The sequence below is a fragment of the Bos indicus genome, chromosome 5, assembly GCF_029378745.1.
Source record: "Bos indicus isolate NIAB-ARS_2022 breed Sahiwal x Tharparkar chromosome 5, NIAB-ARS_B.indTharparkar_mat_pri_1.0, whole genome shotgun sequence".
Classification (NCBI taxonomy): domain Eukaryota; kingdom Metazoa; phylum Chordata; class Mammalia; order Artiodactyla; family Bovidae; genus Bos; species Bos indicus.
The window spans coordinates 107,964,357-107,990,873 of record NC_091764.1 but is presented as its reverse complement, the minus strand read 5'-3'; the positions used below and the strand labels follow the sequence as shown (position 1 = coordinate 107,990,873).

The following is a 26,517-nucleotide window of genomic DNA, read 5'->3' as shown; positions in this document are numbered from 1 at the left end:
TTTCACATCCCTGCCAGCAATGTGAGTTCCAGTTTCTGCACTTCCTCATCAACAGCTGGTATCTCAATCTCTTTTATTGCAGTCATTCTGGTGGGTGTGACATGGTGTCTCATTGATTTGCAATGATAACTAATGATGACTATGTCAGCATCAAGTGCTTATCAACTGTTTGTGCAGCTTTTCAAGAAAATGGCCATGTTCAATTGGGTTTTTTGTCTTATCTATTGGGTTAGAAGAGTTTTTTTATGGATATTAGCCCTTTGTCAGATATACGGTTTATAAATATTTTCTCCCATTCTATTCTCTTTTCATTTCCTTGATGGTGTCATTTGAAACACAAGTTTGTTTTTTTTTTTTTTTTAACTTTTTAATGGTTTGTCTATTTATTTACTTAGGCCATGCAGCAAGGCAAATGGAATCTAAGTTCCCTGACCAGGGATCAAACCCATTCCCCCCTGCAGTGGAATCGCAGAGTCCTAACTCCTGGACTACCAGGGAATTCTCGAAAGTTTTTAATTTCAACAAAGTCCAATTAATTTTTCTGTTATGATTTATGTTATTGGTGTCATATCTAAATAAACACTGTCTAACCCAAGGTCACAAAGATTTACTTCTATATTTTCTTCTAAGTGTTTTATAGCTTCAGCTCTTTAATGTAAGTCTAGATCCTATTTTGAGTTAATTTTTTGAGACCAAGGCCCAACTTCAGCCATTTGCATAAAAATATCCCATTGAGATGTGCTCTAAGAGTAAAGCACACACTGAATTCTAGAGACTTAGAAATACTAACATGCTTGAAGGAATCAAGTAGAAGATTCAAAGGAGAGAGGAAGAACAAAGATTACCAAAATAAACTGAAAAGATTAACAAATTGACAAAGCAGAGCTTCTGGAAATGGTGGGACAAGCGCAGAAAGCTCAACCCTGACTCCCTCCAACAATGATAGCGCTCATCATTGGTATTATTGTCTCCAGTGTTATTCCAAGGGCACTGCAATCGTTTTACATGTATCTTCCCTTTTCATCAGCACATAGCCCAGTGAGGTGAGGACCATCATTTGTCTCCATCAGGGAACTCAGCTTGTCCACGGTCACCAAGCCGGCGAGCAGGAAAGCCAGGCTTGGACACCACTCAGTTCAAAGTCCACATTTTTATCCTCTACAGATTTTTGCAGGGCTTCCTTGGTGGCTCAGTGGTAAAGAATCCGCCTGCCAATGCAGGAGACACAGGTTTGGTCCCTGGGTCGGGAAGACCCCCTGGAGTAGGAAAGGGCAACCCACTCCAGTATTCTTGCCTGGGAAATCCCATGAACAGAGGAGCATGGTAGGCTACAGTCCATGGGGTTGCAATAGAGTCAGACACGACTAAGCAACTTTCACTTCACTTCATAGATTCTTGCAAGAATGCAACAAGAATGCAAACAAGATAAGCATTTTCCTACAGCCTGACCTAAATTTTAGACAGTTGGAGGGATGAGCAGAGCTGAGAATGGAGGAGGGCTCTCTCTGCCTAAAATTGACAGCTTATGTCACAGACCACACCTGCGGTTAGCTGGTTTGCTCTGAAAGCTCTCTTGTTACATTGAGGCCCAGACCCCGCCCCCTGCGCCTGGCCTTCAGAGGCAGCTCCCACGAAGCCTGGCAGTGCCCCCAGTCCAGCTGCACGATAAGACAAGACAGGAGGAGGGACCCAGGGAGAGAAGTCAGCCTGGTGACGCCTGACAGCTCCCTCAGTGATGTCCGCCCGCCACAGACACCACTCCCCTAGGGGCTCAGGGCTCAGCCAGGAGGCCTCTGTTTAGGACCAGCTCCTTGGAGCTCCAATAGCGCTGCCCTTCCAGAGACTTCTGCAATCAGAAATGCCCAAGACTCTGGCAAAGGCAGTAGACCAGCCAGCCTTTGGTCCTGGGCTGGAAGAGAGCAGGAGCCTCGCATCAGGAGGCTCAGCACCCTGGCTGGCCGACGTGTGCGACATGTATGGGGCAAGCGCTGTGAATGTGCTGGGGCTATTTCTGCCCCGGCAGATTGCTGTCAGCAGGCAGGAGGTGAGGGGTGAAGCTGCAGGGAGTTGTGAAATCTAGACGCAGTCCACTGGGACCTCGTTGAGGGCTGGGGGCCCTTCAGCCTGCAGGACCTAAAGCTGGCCCCACTGTGGGTTCACAGAAGCCGTGGGAAGGAGAGGCACTCCCATGACCCTGACATCCAGACAGGAGCCAGAGCGCCAGGACCACCACACAACCCCCACAACCCGGATCGTGGTGCACTATTCACCACCTGCTTGGAAGTGGTACTGCCTGTGGATACCCTGCTAAACTGTAAGGATGTCACTCTGCCGAGGAAAACCTTCTCACCGCTCCCCAGGGCTCTCAGGATAAAGTCTAAGTTCCTTACGGGCCCTGCCCCATCTGCCCCACCCCCAACCCACCAGCCTCACCTCCCACCTTCAGACCACCTCCGAGGACCCTTCAGTCCTGGGCTGAGCCCACCGCTGCCTCTCTGAAGGCAGACTGCTTGGTAATCCTGGTTTGTCTAATATACCAGCTCAGTGACCACGGGTTCAGTTACTGAACCTCAGATTCACGGGTTTTTATGAGAATGAAATGAGTTAACATAGAGAAAGGGTCCGGCACAGGGCTTGGCATGAAAATCTGCTGTGAGGGTATATGCTGATGTTACTATGATCACGTGCGCGCTTAGTCGCTCAGCCGTGTCTGACTCTTTTGAGATCCTGTGGACTGTAGCCCACCAGGGCTCTCCATGGGATTCTGTCCAAGGGATTCTCCAGGCAAGAATCCTGGAGTGGGTAGCCGTTCTCTCCTCTAGGAGATCTTCCCAACCCAGGGGTCGGATCCCTGTCTCCCTGCAGGCGGGTTCTTTACCAGTTGAGCCACCAGGGAAACCCTGTTATTTCGATTATTTGTATTCAAATAGGCTTACTTTTTACATGATCACATTCACTGATCTGTTATGACTTCTGGATTTCACATTATGTATACAAAGGTTTTCCTCAGTCTGAGATTAGAAAAATATCCAGTGGGCTTGTCATTTAAAAGAGTCTGTGGGACAGTAAAAAAGTTGGCTCAAAGCTCAACATTCAGAAAACTAAGATCATGGCATCCAATCCCATCACTTCAAGGCAAATAGATGGGGAAACAAAGGAAACGGTGACAGACTTTATTTTCTTGGGCTCCAAAATCACTGCAGATGGTGACTGCAGCCATGAAATTAAAAGACGCTTGCTCCTTCGAAGAAAAGCTATGACCAACCTGAAAGTGAAAAGTGTTAGTCACTCAGTTGTGTACGACTCTTTGTGACCCCATGGACTGTAGGCCACCAGGCTCCTCTGTCCATGGAATTCTCCAGGCAAGAATACTGGAGTGGGTTGCCATTTCCTTCTCCAGGGGATCTTCCCAAGCCAGGGATTGAAGACGGCTTTCCCACACTGTAGGCAGACTCTACCCACTGAGCCACCAGGGAAGCCCTAGATAGCATATTAAAAAGCAGAGATATTACTTTGCCGACAAAGGTCCGTCTAGTCAAAGCTGTGGTTTTTCCGGTAGTCATGTATGGATGTGAGAGTTGGACTATAAAGAAATCTGAGCACCAAAGAATTGATGTTTCTGAACTGTGGTGTTGGAGAAGACTCTTGAGAGTCCTTTGGACTGCAAGGAGATCCAACCAGTCCATTCTGAAGGAGATCAGTCCTGGGAAGGACTGATGTTGAAGCTGAAACTCCAATACTTTGGCCACCTGATGAGAAGAGCTGACTCATTTGAAAAGACCCTGATGCTGGGAAAGATTGAAGGCAAGAAAGGAAGGGGACGACAGAGGATGAGATGGCTGGATGGCATCACTGACTCGATGGACGTGAGTTTGACTAAGCTCTGGGAGTTGGTGATGGACAGGGAAGCCTGGCATGCTGCCATCCATGGGGTCGTAAAGAGTTGGACACGACTGAGCAAACTGAACTGAACTGAACTGTGGGGAGTCCATTGCCGTACGGCCCCTCTCCAGCCCTCCCTCACAGTGCTTCTTCTAAGTTAATTCAAGATGTTTTTAAAGGGGAGGCCTGCCTGTGTCTACCGTGTGCAAGGCCCAGGGAAGGAAGAACGCGTGGCCCTTTGGGAAATGGATGACAAGTAGCTGTTGTTTCCTGTCTGAAGCCATGGGGCCTAGGCAGGTCACCTCACTTCATAAACTACAGTGAGTCCCCTACACACGAACCTTCAAGCTGTGAACTTTCAAACATGCGAACGTGCATTCACACGTCCAGTCACACAAGTTAGTTCACGTGTCTGGCGTACTTTTCAACGTACTGTCCTGTAAGATCAAAAGTGTTTATTTTTGTGTTTGTTTTTTATGCAGTCTTTGTGTGAGAAGTATTATAAACCTGTTACAGGACAGCCGACTGTGTTAGATGGATATCTAGGCTCACTTTTTTGAACTTAACAAATACGCTCTTGGAGGAGATTGGGCGTGTTCAGGGTGGTATGGCCGTGGACTCGAACCCGCTCTTGGAATGGGACTAGTTCCTATGTCAGGAACTTACTGTAAACAGCTTTGTTTGTCCGTAAGTTGTTGACCCTGAAGGAGTTCACGTTCCAATGAGAAAACAGACCAGTCAGCAGACCGAAGGTATCATCAAAGGCCTACCAGGGAGTGGGGGCCAACATCCTTGCTGGGAGGAGGTTCAGTGGGTGGTGGCGAGTCGGGGTACAGAGGACATTCTCAACGTAGGGACAGAAAGTGCCATCCTGATTCCACAAACACTTGCCAGCACCTCCTGCCACCTCTGCCCACAGGCCCCAGGGCGCAGCGCTGGATAGAGGTAGAGAGGTGGAGACCAGCCAGAGGCCAGGGCAGGGAGCTGGACCAAGGCAGCAAACCCAGCTTCTCTCCCAGTGCCAGGACTAAACTAGTCAGATGGTCTCTAGGAAGTGACTTGATTCCTCTGCGTTCATTGCTCATCCTTACAACACAGCCTCAGCTTGTGTCCTGAGGCAGCTGTGCAAATTCTATTCGATCACACATGTGCAAACATTCTACCCTGTACAAGGTAAATATTTGATGCCCTTGGGCACTTTCTGCTGCTAATTGGTGACTGGAGTTGTTTCTGCCTGGGGGCCGTGTATCGGTTCAGCCTGGCTGCTTTCCCTAGGGCTCAGGCCTGCTTCCTGAAGTGAGGGCAGGGACCCCCACCCCCACGTGTACACCCCCTCCTGTGTCCTGAGTCTCCACTCCTGGTTCTCCCGGTCTTGCTGTTGACCCACATTAGGACTCTCCTCTGGCACCTTTAACAGGACAGAGCTCCTTCCCCCACAGGAAGGGCCCAGGCTCCGCCCCCAACAGGTTTTAGCAGCAGGACTACCTTTGGCACAGGGCTCTCTCCTTCCCTGTCTATTCTACTGTCTGCCCAAATTAAGGGTGAAAAGGCATGAGCCTAAAGGTGAAAGGTCATGAGCCTCTTCCACCCAGATCTCAACTCCTCTCCATACCACTAGAGCCCCGTGAGCAGCGTCCTCCGGTGGGCAGCAGTGGTTTCTTCAGCCCTGGAGGGTCTGGAGGCCTGAAGACCACTGCCGAGGGCAGCCCCCACCCCCGGCCCCCACAATCCAATGAAGAGGGCTCCTTTAGGGGAAGGGCGCTTAGGGGGCATTTGTAAAACCTGAGTTCTGGTTTCAGTGTTGGCGAGTCGTGTGACCCAAACGGTTCTCCTGGCCTCTTTGGTCCCCAGTTTCCTCATTAGAAAGACGAGAGGGTGGGGCATAGGGCTGAAACAGATGCCCTGTTGGCAGAAAGAAGAGTGCATCTTTTGAGGCCTTAACGTGAGGCCAGCACTTCCCTCAGAAACATCTCTTGCCACGTCCACCCCCGAAGGCGTGTGTGTTTGTGTTCTTGGCTGCTCCCTGGTCTGGGTGCTTGGGAAGGGAGCCTGGGGCCTCCAGCCTTGCAGGCACCATTAGAGAAGAGAGCACATCCCTAGCCACCAACAGGAAGGGTTAAGCACAGAACCAGATCTGGTTGGGTTAGCTCGCCTCTGGAGCCCAACCTTAACCCGAGATGCTGTGAAGAGTCGTCTAGCTTCCCAAGGCTGGTGGTCCTCCCAGCGACAGAAATCCCTCAGCCTTTTCCTTGCACTTGCGAGCAGGCTGGGCATGGCAGCCCACTCCAGTGTTCTTGCCTGGAAAATCCCATGGACGGAGGAGCCTGGTGGGCTACAGTCCATAGGGTCGCAAAGAGCTGGACACGACTGAAGCTACTTAGCATGCACGCAGGCGAGCAGGCCGGGCTGGCTTCAAGGTACTGCTCAGAAGGGCCAGCACTGAGAAAGGCCCTGTGCTTGGCTGAAGGCCATCACCATCTTGAAATTCTTAATACATTTTGTACCAGGGATCCCTCGGGGTTCCATGAACACCACTTAGACAGTCCACTAGCCTCTCCCCCAGGAAGCCGTTTCCCAAGGCAGGGCTCTGTGACCCCCAGACGAAGGACATTCTGGAGGACTCTTCTCGTCCTTCACGATCCAGCCGAGATGGCCTTCAAGTCCACAAGAGCTCCTCCAGGCTCCCCAGAGGGGTGGTCCTCTGCTTTTCTGCTTCGTTCCTCTCTCCCACAGCGCCCACCCCTCTCTGTAACCCGGCCCAGGCTCCCCACCTCCAGGCCACGCCCCCTGTACTCTGACTTCCTCAAAACAGAGAGATGCTCGATACACTTGTTGACTGAGGAAAGCAAACAGAGCTATCTTCTCAGGACAGGGCACAGGGCACGGCACACAGTCGGCGCTCAATCAATGTTGCTGACTCATGCACTGAGCAGGCTGGGGCACCGCACTACATGGCCATGCCCACCCTCAACCAGGGCATCACACAGATCGGACCGTCATTCTCTCCCCTTCTGACCTGGTGAGGAACGGTAACCCTAGGGCAGCAGAGCTGATTTATGGGGTTTCCTTGTGCGGAGTTGGAAAACTTACTCCCTCCCCATACCTGGGTCCCAGTTCCTAAAGGCCCTGCCAGAAGGAGTGTTAAGAACCCCCGACACTGGAGCTTCCCCAGTGTCCAGCCAGTGGCTAAAACTCCACGCTCCTAGTGCCAGGGGCCCAGGTTCAATCCCTGGTCAGGGAACTAGATCCCGCATGCCACAATGAAGGTCAAAGATCCCGAGTGCTGCAACTAAGACCCAACACAGCCAAATAAATAAATAAAAATAAATATTAAAATAAGAACCCCCAACACTTGGAAAGCCCTTTAAAGCTTGCAACCTGCTTTCATTAACTTGCTCCTCAAACTGTCCTTTGGTGGTTTAGTCCCTAAGTTGTGTCCAGCTCTTGTGACCCCATGGACTGTAGCCTGCCAGGCTCCTCTGTCCATGGGATTCTCCAGGCAATACTGGAGCGGGTTGCCATTTCTTTCTCCAGGGGATCTTCCCGACCCAGGGATCAAACCCACATTTCCTGCACTGCAGGTGTTTCTTTACCAACTGAGCCACCAGGGAAGCCCCAACTGTCCTGTAAGTCAAGACAAACACTTAAATATCAACTGTGGGGTGGTTGTTCTAGCATTTTTTTCTTTTGCTGCTTGTGTTCCTTGAGGAAGAACTTGGAAATACAGATAGAGCCCAAAGAATAAGGATACCTCCATCTGAGCATCCAGCGATGACGCTGTTAACATTTCAGTCCAAATCTCATGAGATTCATTTCCACACATGAAATACACCTTTCAGAACACGATGACACTGCCACTGCTTTGTCGTCTTAGTACTCCCAGTTGCGTAGGAGGCTAACAGAGGTCGCTGGTCCCGCAGATGCTGGGGGCAATGCAGGAGCCTGACTCCGGTGTCCTGACTCTGAGGCCAGTGTCCTTATCTTTGAACCTAGCTGCTGTTCAGACTCCAAAGGAGCAGGAGGGACTGATGGCCCTGGACTCGGAGCCCCAGCGAAGAAGGGTTTGCTCTGACCAGGCTTTGGGGAAAAGACCCCGAAGCCACCCGGGTGTCCCACAGCTCAGCACAGGCTGCTCAGAGCTGCTACCTCCGCACAACTGGACTTTGTCCGGCAGTAAATAGCTCCAGGGATATGGGGTCAGCTGTCAGGTAGGATCCAGAAGGAGCAGGTGCCCGGTGGCACGAACTGACCCCACAGGGCAGCTGGAGATCTGTTTGGTGGCCTTGGAGGGCTCGTCTCTTTGTATTTTTAGAAAAAGCGAGGGCACAGCAGTGACCCAGCAACCGCCTCACTGCCTGTGCATCACCCTGGGCCGTGGAAAGGGGTTGGCAGCCTGGGTCCGGGCTAGTGGTTCAGGGCAGGACCAGTCGCCTGCCCACCTTTCCTCCCTCCTTCCTCCCACTCTCCCTCCCTTCCTCAGCACCTGTTGGCCAGATACTCAGCTGGGCACTAGAGGCAAGATTTACTCAGGGCACTGGCCTTCCACTGCGGTCCACGGGGCCACAGAGTTGGACAGGACTGAAGCAGCTGAGCACACACACGCACTGGCCTTCCGCGAAGGTGGTAAAAGAATAAGAGCTGACCAGAGGCTTACAGAACTTCCCAACGCAGGTTCAATCCCTGGGCAGGGAAACAAGATCCCACATACTGTGGAGCGACTCAGCCTGAGCGTCACAACTAAAGAGCCTGCAAGCCGCAGCTGAGACCCAAGGCAGCCAATAAATATTTAAAAAAAAAAAAAAAAAAAAAGGCATGGTTTCCTCATCGGCAGCCAGAGTCTACGTAAAAATAAATAAACAACGTTAACAGCAGGAACTCTGGCATCAGACAGTTGTTATTGTTGATCAGTCGCTAAGTCGTGTCCGAATCTTTGCGACCCCATGGTCTGCAGCCCGCCAGGCTTCTCTATGCTCCGTGGTCTCCCAGAATTTGCTCAAACTCATGTCCATTGAGTCAGCAATGCTATCCAACCATCTCATCCCCTGTAACCCTCTTCTCCTCCTGCCCTCAATCTTTCCCAGCATCAGGGTCTTTTCCAATGAGTCAGCTCTTTGCATCAGGTGGCCAAAGTACTGGAGCTTCAGCTTCAGCATCAGTCCTTCCAATGAATATTCAGGGTTGATTTCCTCTAGGATTGACTGGTTTGATCTCCTTGCTGTCCAAAGGACTCTCAAGAGTCTTCTTCAGCACCAGAGTTCTTCAGCGCTCAGGCTTCCTTAGGGTCCAACTCTCACACTCCTACATGACTACTGGAAAAACCATAGCTTTGACTATACAGACCTTTGTCAGCAAAACGATGTCTCGGCTTTTTAATATGCTGTGTAGGTTTGTCATAGCTTTCCTTCCAAGAAGCAAGCATCTTTTAATTTAATGGCTGCAGTCACCAACTGCAGTGATTTGGGAGCCCAAGAAAATAAAATCTGTCACTGCTTCCACTTTTTCCAGACAGACCAGGGTTCAAATCTCGACTCCCCTGTCTCTAGCTGTGTGACCTCAGGCAAGTTGCTTAATTTCTCTAAATCTGCATGTCCCCTCTTAAGGTCTATGAGAAGGAATTGAGATAACAGATAAACATGCTTAGAAGAGGGCCTGGAATGTGATAAGAGCTGGAGAAATGGAGTTATGGAAAGAGAGGCTGTACATGTGGAGCATTCTGGAGCTCGGGCTGTCCCGTGTGGGCAGCAACCCCGATGGGTCATTCCCAAGGAGCCCCGGGGGTTTGGGTGAGGATGGGCCTGGGCTTCCACAGCCCTTTAGCTGATGATTTGGCCGAGTTCAGCAGCGGCTCACCCTTTTAACCACACACTAGCTCCTCACAACAAAGGAGCTGGAGGGCTGGCATCCTCTCCTTTTGCCAAAGAGGAGCCTGGGAAGCAGAGGTCTTGTGAGCTGCCTGAGGTCACCAGGGGAAGAGATGGCACCCCAGGCTCCAAGTGCAGAACCGCCTGTCCCCTGACCTTCATCTTTTTCAGACCCTGGCCCATGACACCAGAGCCTCTGCTCAGGCTGCAGGAGCTGGGGCCGGGAGCTGTGATCCTAAGGAGGGAAGACAGCTCTGCTGGGCCTGGAGGGAGAGCGGGTGACTCCTGGGGCTGGGGCAGCAACAGGCCTGGCAGTTAGGCTCTGCGCGCAAGGGGGCATATGACTCAGAGCTGGCTAATGTTTTTTTTTTTAACTTTTGGTCACACTGTGCAGCCTCTAAGGGATCTTAGTTTCCCTGACCACTGATGGAACCCTTGCTCCCTGCAGTGGAAGCAAAGAGTCTTAACGGCTGGACCACCAGAGAAGTCCCAGGGCTGGCTAACCTTGAGGGTCGTGTGCAGCTGGCTTTGATCCATGGGCACCCACTGCCCACCCTCTGGGTCTCACCTGCTTGGAGTGGCAGCTGGGCAACAGCAGTGAGAACAATAGCGTCTCCTGCCCGGCACCAGGCACGGCCCACCCCAGAGACAGTGGACACACACACACTTACAGAGGTTGTGAAGTCACACCAGGGCCGCATCAGGAGTGGGCACACCCATGGGACACCACCTCCTGTCCCCACAGACAGCTCCATGTGGGAGGTCCAGGGAGCGCTGCTCGGCGGTCCTGCCGCCTCAGCCCCTTCTGAATGAACACAGGGGTGACAGAGCCATCATTCTCTCATCCAGTGTGCCGGGCTAGGCGCCGATTTCTGGGACACAGCAGAGAGCAAGACAGATAAGTCCTTGTTCCCGTGAAGCTTATCTACTGGAGTGGGACTAAAAGGCCCTGCTATCTCCCTTTCTGCTTCCCTCTTTAGGCGCTTGATTCTCTGCTAAACCTTGTCATGTTAGGGGACACGGGGAGCAGGGGTATACGGGAGAGGCAGGGACCTCTGGACATGCCAGGGAGCTGAGGACATGTTGGATCTTGGCAGGCTCTGCTTATGGCTGGGTGGGGTGGGAAATTCACCACCTTCCCTTTTCCCATCTCCGTGTCAGATATGATCTCCCAATGAGGTCTGCTCCCCTGGATGGCAGCCAGGGACTGTCGGCACAGTCCTCGCGGCTTCTGACTGCCTAAGGTTCCAAGGAAATAATTCTCACCTTCTGCAAACGTATCATCCAGTGGGAAGGTACAAAATTAATGTGCACCGTCATGTGGAATGTTGATATTTTGCTTTATGACTTTTTAAAATTGGAGGATAGCAGATTTACAATATTGTGTTGGTTTCTGCTGTACAACGTGAATTAGCCATAATTATATATATATTTATATGGCTTCCCAGGTGGTCGTAGTGGTAAAGAATCCACCTGCCAATGCAGGAGACACAAAAGACGTGGGTTTGATCCCTGGGTTGGGAAGATCCCCTGGAGAAGGAAATGGCAACCCACTCCAGGGTTCTCGCCTGGAGAATCCCATGGACAGAGGAGCCTGGTGCGCTACAGTCCATGGGGTCGCAGAGAGTCGGACACAACTGAGGACTGAGCACACACATATATATACGTATGTAATTATATCTCCCCTCCCTCCTGAGCCTTCATCCCCCTCCTATCACTCTAGGTGAAGTAAGTCCGAAAGAGAAAAACAAGTACTGTGTATTAACGCACATATATGGAGTCTACAAAATGGTACTGATGAACCCATTTGCTTAATGATTAGTTGTTCTGAGAGTCGTTTCCATTTACCTGTGTGTTGCCTCCCATCTGGACTCAGGTCCACCGCAAAATCTAAGGTTCTGCAAAACCAAGAAGGGCTCTGTAAATGTTTGAGTGAAGACATGAAGACAGTCTGAGGGTGAACAGGTCAAGCCTTATAAACAGGGTGGGCAGCACCTGGCCCTGGGGACTGGGGTTGGTGGTCTGTGCTGCCAGCTGGAGTCAAACGCAGGGTTGGATTTACACCCTGTTCAGTGAGAAGAGCTGGAAAGATTCCCTCTGCATCCTTCAGACTAGGGTACACCTCTGAGGGGTTTCCAGGGACTAAAGACTATAATGGGCTTCCCAGGTGGCTCAGTGGTAAAGAACCTGTCTGCCAATGCAGGAGACGCAAGCGATGTGGGTTCAAACCCTAAATCCAGAAGATCCCCTGGAGGAGGGCATGACAACCCACTCCAGTATCCTTGCCTGGAAAATTCCATGGACAGAGGGCCTGGCAGACTACAGTCCACACGGTCGCAAACAGTCAGGACTGAGTGACTGAGCATGCGTGCAAAGACTGTAGGGGTTGAGGACACAGGCTCCAGAGCCTGTCTGGGTTCAAATCCCAGCTCTTAAGATCAACAGCTGGGTGATCCCAGGGCAAAAGTACTGAACTGTTCTGAGCCTCACCCATCTCGTCTGAAAAATGGGTCTTGTTAAAAGAATTCAGGGACAGCCGATGGAAGGGTCTAGCACAGAGCTTAGACGGTGGCAGGCATGTGAAGCGCCAGCTTCAGTGTGGTAGCGCGGAGTCGATGGATGGCACTCACACTTTAGCCGCGTCGGAATCCCCTGGAGGCTTGTGAAAACACAGATGGCTGGGTTCCAGCCTGCGTCTCTGACTCAGAAGGTCTAGGGTGGTGTCTGAGAATCTGCGTTTCCAACAAGTGCCCAGGTGCTGCTGCTTCAGGGACCACAATTTGAGAACCACCGGTGTGTAACAGAAAAGAGAATTCAGGTGTAGGGTTCTGGCGCTAGGACTGTCCCTTATTATCTGGTGACTTTGGGCAGCTAATCACTGAGTCTCAATATCTTCACGTGTAAAACGGGACTGTTAATACCCACTTCACAAGAATTCCCTGGCAGCCCAGTGTAATCTGGGCTGTAATCATTGCCAAGGGCCCAAATCCAATCCCTGGTCAGGGAACTAAGAGCCTGCAAGTCGCTTGGTGTGGCCAAAAAAAAGAGAAAAACCCACTTCATGGGGGTCAGCCTGGTATATGGTATTCTCAGTATTCGGTTATCATTGTTTAAATTCTGGCCAGCGTGTTGGTCCTGGAAGGATGGGGTGGGGTTACCATGAGCAGAGGTGGGTCAGGAGGGCTTGGGGAATGCTGCCAAGAACCCCAAAGCCGGGAGCAAAGTGCCGGGTGGGTCTCAAAGCCCCAGAGCAATGTGTTTATTCGGAAAGAACTCCTGCTCCATTTCTTTGGCAGTTTCTGTGTGGCAAATCCACACAGAACCCTGGTGGGGGTTGGGGTTTGGAGAGTGGGGGAGTAATTTGGCTGCACTGGGTCTGAGTTGCAGCACGTGAGATCTAGCCCCACGGCCAAGGATCGAACCCGGGTCCCCTGCATTGGGAACTCCGAGCCGTACCCACTGAAGTGTTAGGAAGTCCCTCTAACCCCCTTTTGTCAGAGAGAAAGTCACCTCACCTCAGCGGGATCAGCGGCGCTCCGGCCCAGCCGCGCGGTGCGCTGCCGCCCCCTGGCGGACGAGGAGGCGCTGCACACCCTCCCGGGACGGTCTCCGAGCCGAGTCCGGAGTGCCGGCGGCAAGGCCCGCGGGCATCTGGGGGGGTGGCTGGCGCCTCGCAAGGCTGCGCCCCCGGCCTGAGAGGAGACTCCTGGACCAGTTGGGTGTTATTACGGGAACAGCCCGCGGACACCCCACCCGCGGTGGATTAGAGACTGTTGACTTTTAAGGGCGAGACCCATTGCGCTTGGCACAGCAAGACGGCAGGCTGAGTGCCGGCCCCAGACACAGGCCTCGGGGCTCTGGGCCTTTGCGGGCTTTGGCCTGAAGACCAGTGGCAGCGGCCAGCCTGAGTCACTGGTTCCCTGAGACCGGGAGAAAGGGCTACCCCTGGGCCAGGGGTTTCAGTTTGATATTCACTGTCCAAGTACCACGCCCCTCACCCAGCAGTTCTTGGGTCTGCAACCCCACCCTCAGAGATCCCTTCTTTTTTAGCCTTTTCTGGAAAAACTCCTTGAAGTAAACCCTTCATATAAAAAAATTCAATGCTGTCATCATTTACTGTGCCTTTAATGTGGGCAAGCCACCAAGGGGACCCAGGAACACGGAAGATGCATTCCCCCTAGGAAAGCAGGCACTGGAGGGGCCTCCTGGAGAGGAGGGTCTAAGAAGGGAGGGCTGACCTGGGGGTGGGGGGCCACGGGGAAGAAAGGCCTTCAGCCCTGGAGGGAGTAGAGCTGGCGGAAGGGTGGGGTGTGTTCAGGAACGGTGAGTCATGTGGTGTGGCCCAGGAGGGAGGGTGAGTCTCGGCACAGGCTGGAGAGGGAGGTGGGAGCCAGCCAGGCAGGGGGTGGGCGTGGGGGAATCGGGTCTGCACAGCAGGGAACCCACGGTAGGTGGGCTTGTCTGAGAATCTCCCTCCCTGAAAGAGGCTCCCCGGCAGGTGAAGAGAAAGGTTTCCAATGGGATGGGCTGGGATGGGTGTGTATGAGTGTTTAGTGTTCTGACTCTTGGCGACCCTAGTGGCCTCATGGGCTGTAGCCCGCCAGGCTCCTCTGTCCATGGGCTTTAGCAAAGATACTGGAGTGGGTTGCCATGCCCTCCACCAAGGGATCTTCCCCACCCAGGGATCGAACCCACGTCTCTTACATCTCCTGCATTGGCAGGTGGGTTCTTTACCCCTGGGGCCACCTGGGAAGCCCACCTTGGGTGTGGAACCATTTCAAAGATGGGTGTGAGGGGCTGCTGAGATGACAAAGGGGAATTTTGAAGTGTGGGCGGGGCCAGGCCATGTCAGAATCCTCCACTCAGATGCCTCTCCGCCCACAGGTGGGAGTGTGGGCCTGTGTGGGAGGGACTTCCCTCTCATCTCCTCCTTGCTCTAAGGCTTCAGTCTTCAAAGCACATTCACCCACATTATCTCATTGATCTTTTCAACAGCCCTCTGAGCTAACCAGGGCCTGCTGCTGCTGCTACTGCTAAGTCGCTTCAGTCGTGTCCGACTCTGTGCGACCCCGTACACAGCAGCCCACCAGGCTCTCCAGTCCCTGGGATTCTCCAGGCAAGAACACTGGAGTGGGTTGCCATTGCCTTCTCCAATGCATGAAAGTGAAAAGTGAAAGTGAATTCACTCAGTCGTGTCTGACTCTTCGCGACCCCATGGACTGCAGCCTACCAGGCTCCTCCGTCCATGGGATTTTCCAGGCAAGAGTACCGGAGTGGGGTGCCATCGCCTTCTCCGAATCAGGGTCTATTATTCTCATTTTACACACGGAGAAGCTGGGTCCCAGGTGAGACAGAATTATAAATTCTGCTTTATATTAATCATTGGCCTCCTGGGGTCCATACTTCTTTTTCTAAAAATACTGTATTTACTTTTGGTTGTGCTAGGTCTCCAGTTGCATTGAGCAGGGGGCTACTCTGTTGCGGTGGCTTCTCTCGTTGTGGAGCACAGGCTCTAGGCACTCAGGCTTCAAGAGTTGTGGCCCACGGGCTTCAGTTGCTCCAAAGCAGGTGGAATCTTCCAGATCTGGGATGGAACCCTTGTCCCTTGCGTTGGCACGCAGATTCTTATCCACTGTACCACCAGAGAAGTCTTGCATACTGTGTTTTAATTTTTGTTGTTGTTGTTTTATGATAGTTCAAACACTCAGAGGGGTCAAAACCCAAAACATCCAGATGAAACTTTCTCTGTCAACCCTATTCTCTCCAACCCCTCCTGGGTCACCTCTTAGCAGTGTGAACTCTAGCCTTTTGATTATGGGTGTTGGGCCCTTTCTGCAGGGGCTCAAGGCACAGCCTGCTGTGACCAGAGGAGCCCAAGGCAAGTGTCGCCCCAGGAGGGGTGTTATTCCTCCCCTGAGCAAGTGTACATTCGGTCTTCTTTCATCTGCAGCCACATGAGTCTATCTTTAGATCCTAAACTCCTTGGAGGCTGGGAGTCTATCTTCTGGGAGGCTGAAGTGTAGGAGTCACAATTACAGGCTCTGGCAAATAGAGAACTGGCATAAAATCTGTGTTGCCAAACCTTGAACAGGTTACCCAGGCTCTCGGAGAGCCTCCATTCTTGTCAACTACAGTAATCACAGGTTTGATCCCTGGGTCGGGAAGATACCCTGAAGAAGGAAATGGCAATCTACTCCAGTATTCTAGTCTGGAGAATCCCAGGGACAAAGGAGCCTGGCAGGCTACAGTCCACAGGGTCGCAAAGAGTCAGACACGACTGAGCGACTGACCGACCAACCAACCTAAGGGTGCCCTGACCCCTAAGGGTGCCCTGACCAACTTCATGGGACTGTGTGAGGACTGGATAAGATGACTCATGTCCTGTGTTTAGCCGAGTCAGGCACAAGGTCTGTAATCTGTAAGAGGAAACTGTTGTCATCCCCACTGCCGGGACCTACTGTGCAAGCCCATAGTAGGACAGACCCAGGCACCTTTTCACACTTAACCCTGACAGAGGCTGAGAGCTCACAGGTGATAGGGTCTGCATGGGGGCTCATTGTTAAGATGGCTCATTATGTCGACCTTGCAAACAAAGAGGAAATCACAGTGATCCTTGAGACTGACCAAATTGCCCAAATGGCACCCTGTTATCTCACTGTGCCTATCTTCTCAAAGCTGCGAGACCACCAGATTCCAGACCTCCAGCTACGTGACCGTCCCTTTGGAGAACTTCTCATTGGTGGGGTATAAGAAGGACTCTGTCAGAAAGGGAGGACGCTGGTTCTCCTTAAGAGTCAGTCACCCTGTCTTTTCCCTCTAATAATTTTCTCTTTTCTTGCCTGACTGCCGGGTTTGCTCTCTTCTTCTCTGCACTTGCCTTACAGCACCTCCTTAAAGGTGAGTTGGCATAGTAGGTCGCCCCAATCCACACACCTGAACGAATCGCTCTTCCTGGGCTAGGATCCGCCTTTCCCCTTTTTGAAACCAGCCTGGCTCTTTGCCATCTCCTGCCAGGTGGCTTTTCTGGGTAGTCGGGCATCTTGAGGCCAACACGGGGCCAACAGCCCATGGCTCCTCTGGGCCTGTTGTGTCTGACGCCCTGTGTTATAGCTGATCCACAGGGAAACTGCCATGTGGCTTTTCTCAGGGCTGACTGACTCAATGGAGGGTCACCCCTGCCCTGGAGCTGCCTAGGGTGAGTGACTCAGGGCCTCTGACGCTGGCCTGGTGCCCAGCCACCTGGACTCTGCTTCTTAGAGGGTATATCCCCGGCCCCTGAGACTCCACTCAGAGGAGGGACTCCCCCGCACCTAGACCACCCTGGCTTGGAAGGGACATAAGAAATCATCTATCCTGCCTCCCTCATCTCGCAGATGAGAAAGGGAGCTGGGTGATGGGAATACCGAGCTTGTCACAGAAGCGGGATTTGGACCTGGCCTGCCTCCTGTGGTTCCCACCAGCTGTCACAAATCCTCCTCTCCTGGCCTTCCCACCAGGCCTTCTCCTCCTCTCAGGGCCCCCACTCCTGCATCCAGTGGGCGGGCTCCAGGTCCTAAACTCTCTGAGAAGGGCATCCCATGGCTTTTTGGTAGGACAGTTACTTACCCCCTTGGGAGAACACCCCTGTAACCTCGTTTCCAAGAAAGGGCAGAACGATCTCTTGAAGCGGGTGGCCCCCACCGACCTTACTGTCTATAAGTTCAGTTCAGTTCACTCCCTCAGTCGTGTCTGAGTCTTTGCGACCCCATGGACTGCAGCACGCCAGGCCTCCCTGTCCATCACCACCTCCTGGAGTTTACTCAAACTCATGTCCATCGAGTTGGTGACGCCATCCATCCATCTCATCCTCTGTCCTCCACTTCTTCAACCTTCAATCTTTCCCAGCATCAGTGATGGTGGTGGTTTAGTTGCTAAGTCGTGTCGGACTCTTACGACCCATGGACTGTAGCCTGCCAGGCTCCTCTGTCCATGGGATTCTCTAGGCAAGAATACTGGAGTAGGTTGCCATTTCCTTCTCCAGGAGATCTTCCCAACCCAGGAATCGACCCCAGGTCTCCTGAATTGCAGGCAGATTGTTTACCAACTGAGCTATGAGGGAAGCCCACCCAGCATCAGGGTCTTTTCAAATGGGACAATAAACAACTGCAAAACTGTGTTTACTTTTCTGCTCAAAAAGGCATTCCTTCCCTATCCAACCCAAGTTTCCTCAAGAAACAAAAGTACAGGCCAGCAAGGATGAAGGGATAAATAACCGTCTGGCGGAACAATGGAGCGCAGTCCACGGTTTCAAGGGTTGGAACCCACACCAGCCTGGGGAGCTGGACTTGGCAAGCGGGCTGGGGACAGTGCAGTCTGAAACGGACCGAGGGCAGGGCGAGGAAGAGCGCGTGCCCGGCTGTGCCCGGCGGCGTGGGGCGCCCGCGGCCCGGGGCGGGGTCTGCGGGGTCAGCCACCCCCGCTCTCCCCACCCACGTGGCCTTGCCGCCCAGAACGCCGGGCCCCAACTTCGTGTCAGCAGAGCCGGCCTGGGTGCTCAGCCGGCGCGGTGGGCAGGCTGGGGGCCGCGCATCTCTAAGGAGGACCCTGGGGTCTGGGCCCCCCCGCGCCCCCCGCTGTCCTGGAGGAACAGTGAGGGCGGAGGGGGGCTGAGACAGACGCTGAGGGCCAGGGGTCCCTGTGAGACCGACCTCAGATGGGAAAAACGAGGCTCGGAGATCTCTTTCCGTCTCACTCGGACGCCTCTCGAATGGCATTAACCCCCCGTTTGTGGGTGTGGAAACTGAGGCCCAAAGTGGGAGGCCCAGAGCCGGGGGTGGGGGGGGGGGTGCGGGGCGCGGGCGGTGGGGCGTCTAGGCCCCGGCCCCCGCCCAGAGGAGCCGGACAACTACAAGGGCCATCTGCGGCCCGCGCCCACCGCGCCGGCTCCTCAGACCCCTGGGCGCAGGAGGGGCAAGGAGGGGCCGGGCCGGGTGGGGAGGGCGCGGGCACGGGCAGAGGAACTGAAGTGACTCAGGCCGGTGCGCGCAGGCCGGGCCTTTGTTCCCGGACGCCCGGCCTTATTAAAGGCCCAGCGCCCGAGGCAGGCGCGCGCCCTGCGGCCGTCCCCGCCCACCGGCCGCACTTCTGGCGGGGCCGGGCGGGCGGCTAGGGTGGGAGGGGGTCGCTCCTGGGCTCCTGGCTGTGAACAAAAGAGGGGCATCCATCAGGATTCGGGGGTTCATCCAATCGGATCCTCAGGCCATAGGGAGGGCCCCCTCTAGTCATTTCAGTCATCCCTCTGCCTCAGGGCAAGGCTGCACCTAAATCGTCCAGAAGAATTTAAGAAAACCCTTCCCCTGCTTTTGGGGATTCCCCAGGGGCTCAGAGGGTAAAGCATCTGCCGGCAATGCGGGAGACCTGGGTTCAATCCCTGGGTCGGGACGATCCCCTGGAGAAGAAAATGGCAACCCACTCCAGTACTCTTGCCTGGAAAATCCCACGGGTGGAGAAGCCTGGTACATGGGGTCGCAGAGAGTCAGACACGACTGTTATGGGGACTCCTTGCTAGGCACCGCCTCCCCGAGTCTCTCAGCCGTCTGTCCTCTAACCACAGTCCCCACCTTGCAGGGTGACTGGCCCACCCAAGTCAGCACTGGGTCATTTCAACCCCTGTTTCACACCTTTGGTGGGTTTTAGGTCAGCCGAAGCAGACCTGGGAACAGGCTCCCATCCTAGCCTTTGTGAGGCCAGGTTTCACACCAACCCTGCCTTGTCAGTGGATTCCTCAGGGAGAAACACCAAACTGTACCCCACCCCCCAGCGCCCACACCCCAGCTGCCCAAGCTGCTCCTTCGGACTCGAGCGCCACCACGTGGACACGGGGCAACGGTGCCTTGCGGGACCAGAACCTTTCAACATGTCTCCCCGGCTCTGGGCCCTCTTTAGGCTGTGCATCCATATCCAGCGCCATCCTAAATGAATCGCCTCAAAACGCGCCCAGTTCTTTCGAGAGACTGCAGGTTGCCTGCAGCATTCCGTTTGCCCCCTGCCCCCACAGCCCTGCTTGTGACCCTCTCTTTTAGAGTAAGTGGCTTCTTGAGAGTAAAACTTCATCTTAATGTTTCAAAAGCAAATCAAATGTAAATTATGCATCAATAAATTCTAGCTAAAAAGTAATAACAAACAAATGAATTCTTTTGACCGGCCTGTACTCCTGTGTACATACATGCATGTTCACAGACGTGTGTATAATGGGCTGGGTGTGACAGCTGGGGTGTGTGTGCCCGAGCAAGGCTGTGGCTGCAGGGGTCCCCACGAGGTCAAGTTGGAGCAGAACCCAAGAGTGCGCAGTTCCTGTTCCATCTGTGGCGCTCTGCACCCCGCCTTGGGGCCCACATCGTTCTGGGAGGAGAGAGGCCTTTTCCTTGTCCACTCAGCCTCAGAACTCCTCATCCTGTCTTCTGCAATGCTCTCCTCTCAGGGGAAAACAGAGGTGGTAAAGAACCCACCTGCCAATGCAGAAGACTCAGGTTCGATCCCTGGGTTGAGAAGATCCCCTAGAGAAGGGATTAGCAACCCATTCCAGTATTCTTGCCTGGACAATCCCATGGACAGAGGATCCTGGGGGGCTTAGGTCCATGGGGTCACAAAGAGTCAGACACAACTGAAGCGACTTAGCACACCCCTTCCCAGCCTCTCAACCGCTTCCCTTCTGGAGCCTCCCGGGTAAGCCTGTATTTTGTCCCCAACAGCCTGGGAGCCCCAGCCCAGGGAGCAGCCCGCTCGTCAACCTGAACCGTTATGCCACCAAGAAGAGCCTGGCGGAGAGCTTGCTGGACATGGCGCTCTTCATGTCCAACGCTGTGCAGCTGAAAGCGGTGCTAGATCGGGGTCCGTCCTCCTATAACTACTTCGCCCTCGTCACCCTCCTTAGCATCTCTCTGATCCTGCAGGTGGTCATCGGAATCCTCCTCGTGGTCATGGGTGAGGAGCCCGGGCCTGGAGCTGGCCTCGGGGGGTCGGTGGGAAGAAAAGTCCCGAATGCCTCCCTGTCACACCGTGCGTTTGCACAGTCTTACACTAACCTGCTGTTAGCCCTGTGCACCTTCAAGTGCCCAAGTAACAACCACACAGTGCAGGCAGGCACCCTGACCTACCTCCTAGCATCCCATCTAGTAGCCAGTACAATACCTGCTAAGTGACCATGCTCACTAACTCGTAGCAGCATTCCTTAGAGCGTGCATTCCCCACTCTGAGAAGACCCAGTGTAAGTTTCCAAAATTGGCTCTATTGAGTACCACGTGAACACCCCTCATGGTCAGTGAGGGAGAAGGCATTGCAGCACAATGGCCACCAACTCCTGATCTCTGAGGGGCTGTGGTGGGGGAAGCTCCAGGCTGTCATCTCCCCACCCCCAGGCCATCATTTGCTTCTCCCTCTTCTCCACAGCTCTACTGAACCTTAATGAGGTGGAAAAGCAGTGGCGACTCAACCAGCTCAACAACGCAGCCACCGCCTTGATCTTTATCACTGTCATGATCAACATCTTCATCACAGCCTTCGGGGCACATAGGATTGGGCTCCTGGCTGCTGGGACCCCTCTCTGAACAAGACCTGGAGCCCAGGTGAGGGAAGATGGGAGGTGCACAGGTGGCCCTTCTCACCTCTGTGGGTTTGGGCTGAGAGAGATGCTCGCCAGGCAGAAGGGGAAGAATGTAGACCTGGGGCAGGGATGAGGTCATGGAGCAGAGCATGGGCTGAGACTCACCAAAGTCCTCTGCTCTCTCCTCCTAGGCTGAGCTTCTCTGCAGCCTGGGAGGGTGGAGGCTGCGGTTAGTGGGGGAAGAGGGAGATGCGGGTGTTCTCCTTGACAGAGTCCAGGACCATGGGGAGCCAGCTGGCAGCACAGAGCCTCAGGCCCTGCTTCAGGTTTGGATCTGAACCCGCAGTTGCACCCTGGGAAGGCACCAGGTCGATTGTGTGACACTTGGGCCCGAGGCGCTGGTCTGGCCTGGCCTGCCCTTCTCTTCATCTCTTTGCTTCCCCTACAGGTGCTGGGCCTGGAACTGCTTCTCTCCCCCTTGATCTGCGAGGCTGAAGGGCACAGCATACAGCTTCGGGGAGAGCTCCTAGACTCAGAGGGCAGTATAGACACCCCTGCTTCCTACCCTCGGTGCTGGAACAAAGATGGGCTCTTCTCCCAGCTTAAGCGGGGTCATCTGGGCCTGGAGTCCTGAGCTCGGACTCGAGTACCACCCACCTGTTTCCTGGGCCTCAGGCATGCCTATGGAAAGCTGGGTCTGCCCAGCTTAAGGACTCTGCTTCTGACCCCACCCTGTTCCTTCCCTCTGCCCCAGCTTGTTTTCTCTTTTCTATAGGATGGAATGATTTCTCTCCATAAAGCTTTCTGCAGATCCACCATGAGTCAATCTTTGTGTCTTCAATTGTGAAGGCTCAAGCACCCGGGCGGGCAGCTGTCTCCATCTGTGTCCTGGAAATGGCTCAAAGGAGCAACCCCAAGCCTGGAGGGGAAAAGGCTTTTAAGTCACTCCCTCTCCTGTGGGTTCTGCTCTGAGTCAGGTTTCCCTGCTCAGTGCCTAGGGTAATTACCATCTGCTGCATTAGCAGCAGACCAGTCTCCTCTGGATGCTTTTTGAGAAGCTCCAATTGGCTGCCTCTGGGCTTCCCTGGTGGCTCAGACAGTAAAGAATCTGCCTGCAATGCAGGGGACCAGGTTCTATCCCTGGGTCAGGAAGATCCCCTGGAGAAGGGCATGGCAACCCACTCCAGTACTCTTACCTGGAGAATCCCATGGACAGAGGAGCCTGGCAGGCTACAGTCCATGGGGTTGCAAAGAGTTGGACATGACTGAACGACTAACAAATTGGCCGCCGCAGCTTTCACAGAAGCACCCTCTCTTGGGCATGTGCTTAAGGAATACAAACTAATTTCAATCTCTGCCTAGATCAGATATGACCAGGATGGTACCTTTGTACTGTAACGCATCAACAGGGCATGCCCAGCTTAAACACAGATGCTTTTCGATTGTCCGCTCTCTTAGAATAAGCCACACCTCAGCTCCTCACCCGACCTTCCTGTGTCCATCAGCCTTTCTCAACTGAAAGCTCCAACCTGCATGAATCTACTGCACAGGAAATATTCCTCAGACAGGAACCTCGTGGTCCCCCTCCTGAGTAAACCACACCGCAGGGAAGGCTGCCTGCCCCCCCACCACACACACACACATACAGGTGATGAAGGGCGATACGGAGAGTCCCTGGCATGTCCACTGGAGGCCTCAGAGCTTAGAGATGGCCACGTGAGCCTGGGCCCTCTGCCCAGCCCTCTCCCACCCTGATGGGCAATAGGAAAACACGAGGGCACTTTGTTTTCTGAGACTTTGCTGTATTTAACGCTTTCCCTCCCCGCACCCTACACATTTCCCTACCGAGTAGGGGCCGTGCCAGGCCCCCTCCATTAAGGCAGACGGTGTGGAGGTAACAAACGCAGAATGCAAGGCACTGGCTGGGGCAGGGGGGTGGCAGGCCGGGGAGGGGAGGCTGGGCAGACATCTGTCCTCAGGAGGAGTGAAGCAGGAGGACCATCTGGGTGGACTCAGGCCTTGCTGGGCAACGCCCAGGGATAAAAGTAGCCCCAGAAAGAAACCTGGCCACCCAGGCAGCTGCGGCTCTCATCTACTCCCTACAGTCCTTCCCTGAAGGCACAGCATGTGAGCCAGGACCATAAAAGGCCATAGCCTGAGGGCAGATCGAGCATCCACAAGCCACAATCTATTAACCGAAAAGTCTGTGTCCTTCACGATTTCTTAGGCGGGAGGCAGGGGTTCTCGTCAACCTCCAGAAGGTTCTCGCCGGGCTCCATTCTCCCGCAGGCCAAATTTGTGCTCTGGCTGACCGCGGGGCCCACCGGGCAGACCCTGCAGTTCCACACACCGAGACCTGGACTCCATCACGACACCGAGCCTGGCCCAGCGGACTGGCCTCCCGGGCCCCGCTGCACCTGCTCTGGGCCCTTCCTCGCAAATGCTGGGGTTTGCGAGGCCGCACGTCCAGGGCAGCGGTGGTGAGTTAGAGCAGTGCAGAAGGCAGCAGCAGTAGAAACATCCCCAGTCTAGAGGCGCCTGGGACCATTAGTGCAAGAGAAGTGTGCGATGCGATCTAGGTGACAGAAAGGGTGCCCCAGGCCCCAGAGGCCGAGGGCTGTGCTCCCTGAAACGGCTTCACTTTTCAGTCCTGCTCCCGCTCTGTGGACAGAACGACATCCTCGCCTCACCTCCCCAGACCTTCCCCCCTGGGGCCCCGTTCCCCAGTTCAGAGGGTCTTTCTCCTCTTCCTCCCTGCGGGGCGGCAGGAGGGGGCTGGGCTGTGAGGACTCAGGCTTCCCGCTTCCCTTTCATCCCTCCCCTTGGACCTCACCCCTCCCCTCCCCCTCTCCCCGCGCTGCTTCATGTGGTCCCCAAGGCCCAGCTCACAGGTGGCTGGGACAGAAGGGGTCTTCTCTCCCTGCCATCCCCCCACCCTCCCTCGCCTGTGATGCACGTCCGCCCTGCACCGGGGAGCCAGGAGCCCACCACCCCAGTAGGTTCCCTGGCCCCCAACCCCCTGAGGCACTGGGAGGAGTTGGTCCACTCTGTGCTTCCAGTCAGTCTGGAGACAGTGCGGCTGGAGGGTGAGGTTAATGCCCTGATCGGCGGCCAGCTGTCGGTCGGCTACCTGGAAGGTGTATGTGTCCCAGAGGCAAGGACCCACGGGGCAACTACTAATGGCTCCACGTGGGGCCAGCTCCCCAGTTGCCCGGTCCAGGGCCCAGGGACGTACCCGTGGGTCTGAGGTATGCAGGGAGGGAGTGCCCTTCCTATAAATGTACAACTCCACCCCCTCACAGTCTATGCTGGGTCTGGACATGTGTGGTTTTGGTTTTCTGTTAAAAAAAAAAAAGTAAAACCCCAGTAAAATTCATCCAATAGAAAAGCTTCCAGTCCATGGTCACTGCCCCGCTAGGAGCCCCGGGTGGGCACTGGAAGGCACCTCCCATCAGTGTGGTGTGGCCAGGCTGGGCTTGCCTCCCTTGACCTGGTCCCGCTGCCCTTCCTGAGAACTCTGCCATCTCTGTCTCGTCTCCTGGCCCCAGAGGCCCAGAGGTGGAGGACGGCTGCTGGGGCAGGGGGTACCGACTCGGAGGCTGCTTGGGCCCACCATGGCCCCTGCTCCCCTCCCTTTCCGCTCCGGCAGTGAGCGGGCACTGGCCGGGCCACTGTGGTCCAGGTGCCAGAAGCCATCGGTCCAGCAGGTGCCCCCTAATGCCGGGGTTAAGGCATCTTCATCTGGCGGCGGTTCCACATGCCCCGCTTGGAATGGAAGTAATGGAAGAAGTTTCGGAGGGAGAGACGCTCCACTTCCAGGCCAGCTTGGAGGATCCTGGGGGGAGGAGGGTGGGATGAGCCACAGAAGCACCGAGGGAAGTGGGGAGAGGGCCAGCCCGCCTGCCACGACCCCACCAGGCCCTGGCCGCGTCCCATGGGGCAGGGGTTGGGCAGAGAGCCAAATGGCCTGGGCCGTGTCTCAGAGCCTCTCTCCCTAGAAAGGATAAATGGATACAGTGGTGGATGTGGTGAGGACCAGTGAAGAAGGGTACAAGTGCTCACCACACCTGGAGGTCGGCCAGCAGGGGTCCCTCCACCCTGTCTGATGGAGGGAGGGGGAGTCAGGAAGCAGACCTTGTCCCAGCTCCCACCCTCTTCCCGCTGGGAGGCCTGTGCTCCCAGCAGGTGGAAATAACTGGAATTTGGAGCAGTTTCTTACTCCCTGGGCCTCACAGGAGGCAGAACTGTGGAGGTCTGCCTTCCCCCAGGGGTGGAGGTAACACCAGGCTTCTCTCCGCTTTGGGGTCTGACCATGGAGCTTTACGGGAGCTGTGTTATCTAACACAAGCTCCCTCATGGGCCCTCGTTTGCACCTTAAATTCTCTTAATATTGTCACCTTCTTTCCTGCCTGCCTGACTGCCCTCTAGGGAAAAATCAAACAGATCCGATTTTCAAGTTTTCAGATCGGGTTTTCAAGACAGTCATAGCTGAGAGATTTAGGGCAAGTTGTTAACTTCTCCTCAAGGCTTAGTTTTCTCACCTGGAAAAGAGAGATGACCACACGTCCCTCCCAGAGTCTGGGGAGTGGAGGATGTCCACTAAGAAGGGGGTGGAGGATGTCCATCGCCTACCCAGTCAGGTGCCCAGTGACTAGGTGGTGAGGAGGTGTCCGGTCTCTCAGGGAGAAGAGTGTCTTCCTCGTCAGGGTCCCCTCCCCCTGGGCCCCTGACCTTGCCCCGTCTACCTCCTCTGGACGCTGCTTCAGCAATTACATCCTTTCTCTCTTGGATTCTCCTCCTCTCTCTCCTTCACCCTCACTCCTAAAGCTCAAATCTCAAGGTGTCATCCATTTTCCCCCTCCTCCCCTTGGTGGCAAATTTCCTGAGGAATTTTGAGGTGGAATCTCAGACTAAGCCTCCTGGTTCCTCACCACCCACACACACGCCCTGAAACGCCCTCTCCCTGCATCCCGCCAGCCTGTCCTCCTCTGCAAAACTGCCTTCTCCCGGGGCTCCAGGGACCCAGAGCCTCCTGGATACTCAATGCTTTCAACGGTCCACGCTGGCTCTTATGCTGACCCTGTGTTGACTCTCTCATAAACCCCCCAAAACTCCAGCCTTCTCCCCAGCCATGTTCTCCCAGGTGAGCAAGGGGGTGCCCAGCGGACAACATTACCATTCACACCCTTGCAG

The 26,517-nt window shown here is 54.5% G+C and overlaps 2 protein-coding genes and 1 long non-coding RNA gene across 7 annotated transcripts in view; 1 reads left to right on the top strand and 2 right to left on the bottom strand.

Moving 5' to 3' along the window:
- LOC139183229 (uncharacterized) overlaps nucleotides 1-8,838 on the bottom strand; it is a 34,933-nt gene extending 26,095 nt beyond the window's left edge. The window contains exon 1 of one of the 3 annotated variants that reach the window (XR_011566797.1): nucleotides 7,634-8,838. This is a non-coding gene — a long non-coding RNA (uncharacterized lncRNA). The remainder of the gene's footprint in view (nucleotides 1-7,633) is intronic. The other 2 variants (XR_011566795.1, XR_011566796.1) reach the window with 2 other exon arrangements.
- The window catches only part of NINJ2 (ninjurin 2), a 72,309-nt gene extending 50,170 nt beyond the window's left edge, over nucleotides 1-22,139 (top strand). The window contains exons 2-4 of one of the 2 annotated variants that reach the window (XM_019961708.2): nucleotides 20,474-20,612; nucleotides 21,171-21,346; nucleotides 21,773-22,139. In XM_019961708.2, coding sequence (XP_019817267.2) covers nucleotides 20,474-20,612; nucleotides 21,171-21,328 — 297 coding nt within the window. In that variant the 3' untranslated portion in view covers nucleotides 21,329-21,346; nucleotides 21,773-22,139. Of the gene's footprint in view, nucleotides 1-20,473; nucleotides 20,706-21,170; nucleotides 21,347-21,772 lie in introns of both variants that reach the window. The other variant, XM_019961706.2, reaches the window with a different exon arrangement.
- A 966-nt stretch (nucleotides 22,140-23,105) lies between these two features.
- The window catches only part of B4GALNT3 (beta-1,4-N-acetyl-galactosaminyltransferase 3), a 97,764-nt gene continuing 94,352 nt past the window's right edge, over nucleotides 23,106-26,517 (bottom strand). For both annotated transcript variants that reach the window (XM_070790324.1, XM_070790325.1), the window contains exon 20: nucleotides 23,106-25,159. In XM_070790324.1, the coding sequence (XP_070646425.1) occupies nucleotides 25,051-25,159 (109 nt within the window). In that variant the 3' untranslated portion in view covers nucleotides 23,106-25,050. The remainder of the gene's footprint in view (nucleotides 25,160-26,517) is intronic.